Genomic DNA, 11,427 nt, shown 5'->3' on the forward strand with positions numbered 1-11,427 from the left:
TCATTTTTGAAGCATTTTCCACACAGCCTTTTGGATGTCCTTGTTCCTAAAGCTATAAATGAGGGGATTAAAGATTGGGGGCAAAACTGTGTAGAGAAAAGCAGAGAGCAAGTCCAAAGTATGGAAGGAAAGACTTTGGGGCCTCATATAAGCAAATATAGCAGATGTCAAAAATAAAGAAAAGACAGTCAGGTGGGGAGTACAAGTGGAGAAAGCTTTATATCTACCTTGAATTGAAGGGATTTTCAGAACAGTGGAGAAGATGTAGCCATATGAAATAAAAATGAACCCACTACATAATGAGTCTACAGTAATTCCTATAACCAAAATCAGAATTTCGTTAATACTTGCATCAGTACAAGAAATCATTAATAGGTGAGGAACATCACAAAAAAATTGCTCAATTCTATTGGATTTGCAGAAATTTAACCTGAAAATGAGAATGGTATGCATCAAAGCATGGATCGAAGTGATTATCCAGGAAGCAGTTGCCATTTGTAAACAGGCACTCCAGTTCATAACTAGCATGTATTGCAAAGGGTGGCAGATGGCCACATAACGGTCATAAGCCATGACAGTCAGCAAGGCAAGCTCAGAACCTGCAAAGGCGAAAACTGAGAAGACCTGAGCAGCACATCCAGCATAGGAGATCTGCTTGTTATTTGTCAAAGAAGCAGCCATGGCTTTAGGAATTGTTGTTGAGATAACGCAAATATCAGAGAATGACAAATTGACCAAAAAGAAATACATGGGAGCATGAAGATGGCGATTCAAAATCACAGCAACACCAAGAAGTAAATTCCCAATTAAAGATAGTAAGTAAATGACAAGGAATATCACAAAATACACAATTTGCATATCACGATAATCAGAAAATCCCATCAGAAGAAATCCTGTCACAATAGATTGGTTAGCCATTTATTTTCTCCAACTCCTTCTGGAAAGAAAGAGAATATCACAGGAAATTAGTCTAGGAAGTAAATACAGGTATGGAATTATTCATTGCAATAGTAACATATGAAAACTAATATGCAATAATTATGTTTAAAATAAAATATATTACTGTTTTCAAAATGTAAAAGAAAGTTCATACATTTAAAAATAGAAAACAAAAATGATATTATTTTCCTTTTGCATTACTTATGCCAATTTATAAAAAAACTAATTTTGTGATTCTGCTACCTAAAAATATTTTTAAAAATGATGATATAGTACTGAATAAAGTAAAAACGGTTATAGAAATCTGGCATAGTGTATATTTGATTCTTTATAGATAATTTGTAAGAAGACTTATACACCAAACATTGCAGTGCAATCAATGATGAAGGGATCCAATTATATTTACATCTCCATAGTTCCGTGAGCTGCACTGTTTAGCAGATACAACTAAAGATGCTAATTATCACCCATAATACTCTTTATGTAAAGCATTTGACATTATCACTTACAAGATTATTTTTTTACTACTAAATGTACTAACATAATTATGTCTAATATTTTGTTATTTGGGATTCACATACAAAAAAGAGTTGTCAGAATTGCTGGAATTTGGTATGTCTAGTTTAATGGGGGGGGGGGAAGGACTAGTGATAACATGATAGTAGTGCTCCAATATCTCTAATAAGTGCCACCAAGAACAGTGAGTCAACCTATTTTCCAAATCACCTGAAGGCAGCACAAAAATCAATGAGTGGAAACTAATCAAGGAGAGAAACAACCTCAGTTAAAGAAATGAATCAATAGAATAACTTGCCTCCAAAAATTATGAATGCTCCAACACTACAAGATTTTTAAGAAGAGATAGGACAATTATTTGTCTGAAATGGAAAAGAATTTCCTGCCTGAGCAGGGTGTTAGTCTACAAAACCTTCAAATATGTATATTATTTATTCTCAAAATGCACAAGACATTCAAGACATGTCTACAATGCTCCCCCCCCCCTTTCTATATTATATTGGGCAACTTACAGTGCAGTGGATTCTATTGCCAAAATGTCACCTTGGAGAATGAGGAAATAGTTCTGAGAAATTAAAAAATGGTATCAAATACACAATGGAATCATACATAGAAATACATTTTTTTAAATACGTAATTTCAGTTTTTCCAAAAATAATTGTTTGATTACATACATATATATATATACAGAGAGAGAGAGAGAGAGAGAGAGAGAGAGAGAAAGAAAGAAAGAGACAGAGAGAAATAGTACAATGTTTCTCTTCAAGAATAACTTCTTTGATTTAAACTGGATATAAAATTATTACTTATTGCTTCACAATCATATGCAAAAGCCAATATTTTATAAAGCATTCCAGTATAATTTTTCATATACATGGTTTTGAGGGCTATGTTCCTTGAGTTCAATGAAACTCACAGCTACGTAAATGGGCATGTAATTGCAATTTTACCATAATGACATATATGTCCATGTAAGATCTGTGTTAAATTAAACAAATATTAGACAATATAATCAAATTATTATTTATTATCTGAGAAAAGCAAAATCAAATTACTTTTATGCTAAGTTGTAAATAAATAAACAATAGTTTTTAATATTTATAAAGATTCTTTCCTGTTATCGTGAAATAATTAAGCATCAACATACTTGATATATTTCTTCTGATAATCTGATTTATGAAACTTGTTTCCTGGTTACATGTTATATGATTGGGGTAAAATCAGTTATTTTGCCTAAGTGAATATTTGAAAACAAGTACATACATGTCAAGTTATATATATATACTTATATATTGGCATCATTGATACAGAGCAAAAACTGATTCCTATCTCACTGTGTATTATGTTCTTCCCATATGCAGTATTTCTCAATTATTTCCTAACTGAAATCCTGAGTATTTAGTCATGATTGTCTTTACTTACCACTGTTTTGGTGGTCTTTCCCTAGGAAAAGAAACTGCTATATGATGCCTCTTCTTGTAGGCTATGAAAAATGGAAAAGAGCAGCAATTATATGTCATCCTTTGTTTTCTATAAATTCCTTGGAGACTGAGTCCAATTTTTATGTGGATTTGAAAGTCTAAATTACAAAACAAAAATAGGTGCAGTTGTCTTGTATCAACTTCTCTTATTATTTTACATTTGGAAAAATAGATGGAATTGTTTGTAAGTGTTCATTATCAAAGAAGCTGTGCAATATGACTTATTCATTTGACTTTCTAAGTTATATGTGACCTTCTAAGAGGTGACTGAGTTTTATTCTTTGTGTGTTCCATATACCTGCTCTACCCTGCTGTTCTGTTCGGGTCGTATGTGACCCGAAGCCAAGTTTGAGTCCCTGTAAAAAAATTTCCCTGCATATCTGAAACTTGAAATTTCATGACTTTTCATCATTTCAGGGGTTCTCTCTATGAGAATTTTTTTTGGGGGGGGTGGGGGGTTTCTTTCTTGCTGAAAACAAAAAAGTCACACTTGTTATGTTCCCAGGTCACCCTGACCTGGACCGAAAACTCTTCATTTGAAGTGCTTATGTTTGGTCAATTTGAATACTTTTTTCACTTGGAAAGTAGTCTGAACATTTCTGCACACAATGATATGAAAATTGAAATGAAAAAAGTAATTCTTATTGGTTTATTTTGCTGATAGAATGCATGCCCCCCCTGTTTTTGTGAAATATTTTTCAATTTATGGATAGTTTTGCTTGCAAAATGTGTTCAATTTTACTAAAGTTGGTGTGGGATTGGTAGTTTGAACATTTCTGAATATAAGAAAAATATAAATGAACTGAAATAAATGTTTCTTATTGGTTGTTTACAATCATAAATAAGCCCTCCCCCCCCCCCGGCTGCTTGCAAACATTTTCACTTTATATTTACGCAGGCTTCAAATCTGAAAGATTTTTTAATATCTTAGACATTCATTTACTCATTTTAACATGCCTGATCATCATAAAAATATTTGTGGGGTGGGGAAAAATTTTTTTTCTGGGCAAAAATAAAATCACATTGACTCTGTTTCGGGTCATATAGACCCGGACCAAAATGATTTTTTTAGGTACTTGAATTTGGTCTTTTTGAAAACTTTTTCCACTGGAAAACTAGTTTGAACATTTATGAACATAATGATATGAAAATTGAACTGAAAGAATTGAGGCTTATATTTTTATTTTGATCAAAAAGCCCCTCCCCCCATGCTTTCTGAATTTTTTGTTAATTTATATTTTTTTAGGCTACAAATCTCTAAGGAATATTCACCCAAAAGTTTTGATATACTAAATTGAACAATCCTAAACATAAGAAAAATAGAAATGAACTGAAAAAATGATTCTTATTGGTTTATTTTTGAATATAAACCATATTGTCTTATACTCGAGTATAAGCCTACTCGAGTATAAGCCTATTTGAGTATAAGCACGGGGGCCCATTTACGAGCAAAATAAACCAATAAGGATCATTTTTGTCAGTTCAATTTTCATATCATTATGTTCAGACATGTTCAAGCTACCAATCCCACACCAACTTTAGTAAAATACAATGCATTTTGCAGGCAAAATTATCAATAAACCTAAAAAGAATTCACAAAAACGGGGGGGATGCACATTTATGTGCAACATAAACCAATAAGCATTAATTTTTTCAGTTCAATTTTCATTCCATTGTGTGCAGAAATGTTCAAACTTGTTTCCAGGTGAAAAAAGCTTTCAAAAAGACCAAATATAAGTACCTAAAATGATCAAGTTGGAGAGCCACCGATTATGACATCACACATGCGAACAAGCTAACCTCACTATTAACATGACCAGCCTCATACCCACATCCTCTTTTATTTCTTGGTGACTTAAACCTACCTCATATAAACTGGACCGTAAATGAATATACAACTGAACCTATACATTTCAATATCCACCCTATTGTTCCATGATTTATTAAATATTTATATACATTTCCAATTATCTTTACTTGATTTTGAAGTAATAATTTACTTAATACATTGTTTTCTTTTCTAAAGATATAAGTTTTTATATCCATTTGATATCTGGAACTAATCTCTGTGTATTGTCACCAACCTAAATCAATACCTAATTCTTGTAACTCTTGTTTTGTTCTAAATTTTAATTGATTGTCCAGTAAATCCCTATATTTCCAAATCTTACCTTCCTTTACTAAGTTTGGATGTCTAATGGCTTCTATAGGTGAGATCCATTCTGGCATTACTAAAAAGTGATTTTTCTTTATTTCAATCCATACATCAATCAGTGCTTTTCTAATTATATTATTTTTAAAATATGAATGTGTTTTAATCTTATCATACCATATAAAGGCATGCCAGCCTAGCATTAAATCATGGCCTTCTAAATTAAGTAACTTTTGATTATCCAAGGTTAACCAGTCTTTTATCCATGTTAGGGTGGTGGCATAATAATATAATTTCCAATTTGGGAGGCCAAGTCCTCCTCTTTCTTTGTGATCTTCTAACGCATTTTGTTTTATTCTTGGTTTCTTACCTTGCCATATAATTTTTTTTATTGTCTTATTTAATTCTATAAAAAATTTCAATCCTGGGTTTGTTGGGATAACTTTGAAAAGAAACAAAATTTTAGAGAGGATATTCATCTTAATTGTAGATATTCTTCCCACCAATGTTAATTGCAGATTGTTCCACACTTCTAAGTCTTTTTTAATCTGTCCTAATAATTTTAAATAATTATCATTTTTTAAAGATATGGCTTCAGAGGTCATCCATATCCCTAAATATTTCACCTTTTTTGTGGTTTCCATTTTTGATAGTTCTTCTAGATGTTTTTTTGTATCTCTGTCATATTTTTTGTAAGAATATGTGTCTTATCTTTATTTATTTTTATTCCTGCGACTTTCCCATATTCTTCAATTAAATTTATTAGCCTTGAAATAGATTTTATGGGATCTTCTAGAATTAGGACCACATCATCTGCGAATGCTTGTACTTTATAGATCTCTTTTCTTATCTTCAATCCTTTTATCTCCCTGTCTGCTCTTATTTTTATCAACAGTGCTTCCAAGGTTAAAATAAATAAGAGTGGTGATATTGGACACCCTTGTCTTACTCCTCGTTGTATTGCCACTTTTTCGGTCAACTCACTATTTATTATAATTTTAGCTGTTTGTTCAGAATATATTGCATCTATTATATTAAAAAGCTTAGTTCCAATCTCCATCTTATTTAATTGTATTTTCATAAAATTCCAGTCTACATTATCAAATGCTTTTTTCGCATCTAAAAATATAAGCGTCATTTGTTTTTGTGGATGTTGTTCATAGTATTCTAATGTATTTATTACTGTTCTTAGATTATTTTTAATTTGTCTTCCTGGTAAAAAACCATTTTGATCGGTATGTATCATATCATTTATAATGTTTTTAAACCTGTTAGCAAAGATTGATATAAAAATTTTATAATCTACATTTAACAATGAAATTGGTCTATAATTCTCAATTTTTTTTTTTCTGTACCCACTTTATGTATTAAAGTTATTAACGTTTCTGACCATGTTTTAGGTAATATGCCTTCTGCCATTATTTGATTATATATCTCAAACATATTTTAAAACAATATTTCTATATTGAACTTATAAAATTCTACTGGTATTGCATCTGGGCCCGTCGCATTATTATTTTTCTGGTTCTTTATAGATTGTTTTAGTTCCATTTCTATAATAGGTTTATTTAATCTTTGTTGTTGTGCTTCGGTTAATACCGGTAAGTCTATATTTTTCAAATATTCAAAAATTAAGTCCGCATTTATTTCTTCTTTCATGTATAATTTTCTATAAAATTCTAATACTATTTCCTTCTTTTCTTCTACTCTATGTTTCATTTTACCTTTTAAGTCTGTCAGATTTTTTATAATTTTGTTTCCCCTCTTTTCTTAATTTATACGACAACCATCTTCCTGGTTTATTTGCATGTTCACAATATTCTTGCCTTGTTCTCTTTATCTTTTCTATTATTGGTTCTTGTTCCATCAATCTCAATTTATGCTTTATTAATTCTCTCTGATTTTTGGCTTTGTCACCATTATCACCTTTTTACATTAATGTTTCAACTTTTTTGAGATCTTCTACTAATTTTTCATAACGCATTTTCTTTTCTTTTCTTTTTTTTTTGCTGTATAAGAGATTGTTAGCCAACGTATATATGCCTTTGTTGTATCCCATAAGTTTTGGGAGGTAGTGTCACTATTTATATTTATATTTTAAAAAATCTCTAATTCTCTCTCAATCAATTTTTTATACTCTGGATCTTTTATTATGTTTCTATTCATTGACCAGTTATTTATTTTCTTTTTACCTTTCCAATATATCACTAAAGGACTATGGTCTGCCCAGGTATTTGTTTCTATTTCTATTTTACTAATTTGTTCCATTATATGTGCTGAGGCCCAAGCCATGTCAATTCTAGACCAGGTCTCATGTGGGTTAGAATAAAAAGTATATTGTCTATCTTTTAAATGATATTCTCTCCATATATCCTTTAATACTAGTTCTGTACTCATTTTCCAAAATGTCACAGGTAAGATTACCTTTCCCCCCCCCCTTTCTTTCCTTTTTCCGGTATAATCCATTTGGTCAACTAAAATTGCATTAAAATCTCCTATTATCATCATGTTTTCAATTGCCAATTCACTTATTTTTTCATGTAAATCCTTTTAGAATTCCTTTTGGTTATCATTTGGTGCATATATTGAGACAATTAAAAAAGGTTTTGTTTCTAGATCTAATTGTACCATCAAAATTCTTCCATCGGTGTCATTATATATTTCTTTAGATTCAATTGATTCATCCATATACATTGCAATGCCCTTTTTCTTTTGATTTGGTAGACTAGTATATAAGTTTCCCAATTTTGAGTTGTTCAGAAGACTCCATTTTATTTTTTTAATATGAACTTCTTGTAAAATATTTATCTGCGCTTTTTGTTTTTTAAGTTTGGTAAATATTTGGTTTCTTTTCTTTGGATTGTTCAACCCATTTACATTGACTGAAAAAATTTACAAGTCTTGTGTCATCTCTATTTGTAGTATTTTTTTGCTTCCTTTGGTTCTTGGAGTCTAGTTTCTAAAATTAATTCTTGTGATGCCGGTGGTTGTTTCTTCTTTACTTCTGGTATTTCTTCCCCGCCTCCTCCCGTGGCCCCCATCATATGCTTTTGTAGCGGCCTTTGAAGTTGGTTACTTGGCCTTTTCTGTTTTTACGCCAGAGAGATCTTTTTTGGTTTGTAGTTTCCTTATTGAGACAGGTAAGTTATTTTTTCTTTTACCTCTGATTGGTGTTAGTGGTACATGTAGTCTGATAAGACTTTTAATTTGGAGTAAGAATGTGTTGTAGAGATCATTAATAGTGTTGCAGTTAGAAAATAAAGTTTGCCAGTTAAGAATTGAGAGATTGATATCTATGAGTTCATAGTTGGCTTTCCTAAAGTTGTACTTAGGTGTCATGTTATTCAGGTGAGAGTTAGGCTGAAGTTGAAGTTAATCATACTATGATTGCTGTTGGAAAAAGGTTCTTTTACATGCAGTCCATAGATAAGCGCTTTTGCTATTACAGAATATGAGGTCAAGACAGCTGTTGAGTCTAGTACTGTTTGATACTAATTGGTCAAGTCCCAAGCTGGTGACGGCATTATATAAAGTAGTATGGATTGGTTCTGTGCTGCATTCATTTAGGGTCCAGTTGATGTGTGGTAGGTTGAGGTCACCAAAGAAGATAATGGGGTAGAGGCAGGAGGTTACCCACATTAGTAGTAAGGTTAATTTGGTTGCATGAGTGATGTCATAGTCAGGAGCTCTGTAGCACAGTAGAAAGCGGAGTGTAGTATTGAGGGAAAGATCACATATAATGGTTTCAGGGAGGATAAGATCATGTGCAACTTGGAAGTTTTTTAAATTGAGTGATTTTTTTAATAGAATATAGCTACACCGCCTCCTCTGTGGGATTCTTGGTCAGACCAGAAGACAAGGTAGTTGCTTGATGTGATGATAGAGTCAGGATAGGATGTATTTAGCCATGCTTCACAGACAAAGATTGTGTCAAATATGTTGGTGTCAAGTAGTAGTAGGAATTCAGACAACTTGTTGATTACACTTCTTGTATTGATTAGTTTACATTTGAGATTAATTTTGGGTTCTGGATTGAAATTGGACTGAGTTGAATTGAAATTGGATTGAATTGAGGTAGTAAGGGGCACGCTATTCTTGGTTGGAAGTGCTAGGGATGTCCATTTGTTGACAAGAGATGGTAACTAGAAAAGTGGAGGATGGTTGGGGAGGGATAGTGGGTTGGAAGATGAAGGGAGGGTTGTGGGTCTTGGTTTTGATGGATTCAGTTCAGTCTATGTATAGGTTAGTTTCACCAAGACCAAGATGTCTCATAAGTTTGGCCTATAGTTCACGAGAGCAGATGCGCTGATGTAGAGATAGATCTGGTCTGGAGCTAAGTTTGTAGTAGTTGGCATTATTTCTGGCAATGGAGTTCATGGTCTTGATGAACTGTTTCACTTTTGCAGACCACTCTACAGAAACGGGGGAGCCATTGATCCATTACTGTATCTATGTACAGGGCTGTTTCTCGTAATCTCTAAGATGTCATCAGGGGCAATTGTTTCTGGTTGCTGGTGGTGGATGATGTTATGTATATTTGCTAGATCAGATTCCCCATTTTCCTCAAGGACAAAGAGAGTGGCATTCTGACACTTTTGTTCATGCTCTATGGCATCTTTAATGAGGATGGGGATGTTGTTAGTTGAGTTTGAAGGTAGAGGTTGTGGTGGTCATGGTGGAGTATAAACTGGTGGTGGTGGAGTGGTGTAGGGTATTTGTTTTGGTGGTTTTGCATTTATCAGATCTTGGATAATTTTTTCCATGGAAGCAAGCCATGGTTTGATGCTTTCTATGTATGATTGTTGTGTTTTTGAGATTGCTCCTAGAGTGAAAATCTCATCAGACATGTTGCTGGGGGAGTCTGGTTTGGGAGTACAAGATGGGCAGAAATAGTAGAATGAGAATTTATCTTGAAGAAAAGTGGCAACATGTTTATTTATGTTAAGGCAGATATGGTGTGCTGATTTGTTGCAGGGGTGACATTTTTTGGATCCTTCGTGTATATTAATAGAGTCGGTGTTATCAGGATTATTTACTTGGGATATTTGGGACATTTTACCTGGCAAATTTGGGTTTATTGATTCACTTCTTACAGATTTTATTGCCTTATAGCACTCTGGCTGGGGCAGGGGGTGATGGAATGTGAATGGCTGGGGATGCTAGAGGATTTCTTCTCTTACAAGGACTGGTTCTTTGTGTATCTCTAAATGGTGGCAGTCTTAAAGTCTGGGAAGACAACAGAGAGTTATAGGAGATCTGAAACAGCAGATATTTGGATTGTTGGAGTGAAGCTTAATCAAATTTATTTGTTTAATTGTTGTTGTTTGTCTTGGATACTAGTCCTGCTGAGATCCTGATGTTGTTAGTGGAAGCTAGAGGCTTTGGTAGGCACTTCCTACTTCTAGGTAATAGAACTGATTGCAGTTTGTAAAGCTGCTTATTGCAGAGCTGCAGATTACAGATTTGTACTGAGATATGTACAGAGTTGTACTGAGGCCTTGAGATGACCCACTCTAACAAGAAAATCGTTACAAAATTTAGCCGTAAATTGAAACCCCTGCCTGATATTATCCTTTGTGGAATCTCATGTAAATGATAAATATGGATAGTAAACATTTTAGTCAATTTTTTTGGCTGATGAAAGTTTGGGACATGCCACAAAATGTGCCTGTTTAGGCACCTGACATGATATTTCTCTCAGAGCAACTGAGCAATGGTCTGAGACTAAGGGGCTTAGATGTGTTGCCTTTGTCATGGTCAGACCATTTTCTGCTGCGGGTCCAATCCTTCCCCACAGGAAGGCGGAACTGATTAGGTGGTTCTGCCCCAGATGTCTAATGGACGCAGAGGGCTTTCAGAAGGTGCTTTGGGTTATACCAGATCCACTTGTCCACAGTTCGGCACAGTCTCTTGCCTTGGCCTGGAACAAAGCTGCAATGGGGGCTCTTGACCGTATTGCACTGTTGTGACCTCTTCATAGAGCTAGACCCATAGAGCTCCTTGGTTTACTGAGGAGCTCCGGGAGTTGAAACGCCAGAAGAGATGTCTAGAGAAGCATTGGAGGAAAAGAAAGTCCAAATCCGATCAAACACTTGTAAGAGCTCATATTAAGACTTACAAAGTGGCGCTCATGGCAGCAAGATACATCTATCATGCCGCCTTAATTGCATCAGCAGAATCTCACCTGGCGACACTGTTTAGGATGATTCACTCCCTCCTTAATCAGGGGGGAGTTGGGGAGTCCTTGCAGGGCAGTGCCTAGGATTTTAACTCATTTTTTGCTGATAAAATCACTTGGATCTGGATGGACCCAGACTCTGACTGGATAACAAAGTCGAC

At 33.9% G+C, this 11,427-nt stretch overlaps 1 protein-coding gene across 1 annotated transcript; it reads right to left on the bottom strand.

The window, feature by feature from the left end:
* Window positions 1–918, bottom strand: LOC139153030 (olfactory receptor 14A16-like). The gene has a single exon (XM_070726547.1). It carries the CDS (start codon window positions 916–918, stop codon window positions 1–3), a length of 918 nt encoding a protein of 305 aa, XP_070582648.1.
* Window positions 919–11,427: the final 10,509 nt, after the last annotated feature.

The sequence above is a fragment of the Erythrolamprus reginae genome, chromosome Z, assembly GCF_031021105.1.
Source record: "Erythrolamprus reginae isolate rEryReg1 chromosome Z, rEryReg1.hap1, whole genome shotgun sequence".
In the NCBI taxonomy this organism is placed as follows: domain Eukaryota; kingdom Metazoa; phylum Chordata; class Lepidosauria; order Squamata; family Dipsadidae; genus Erythrolamprus; species Erythrolamprus reginae.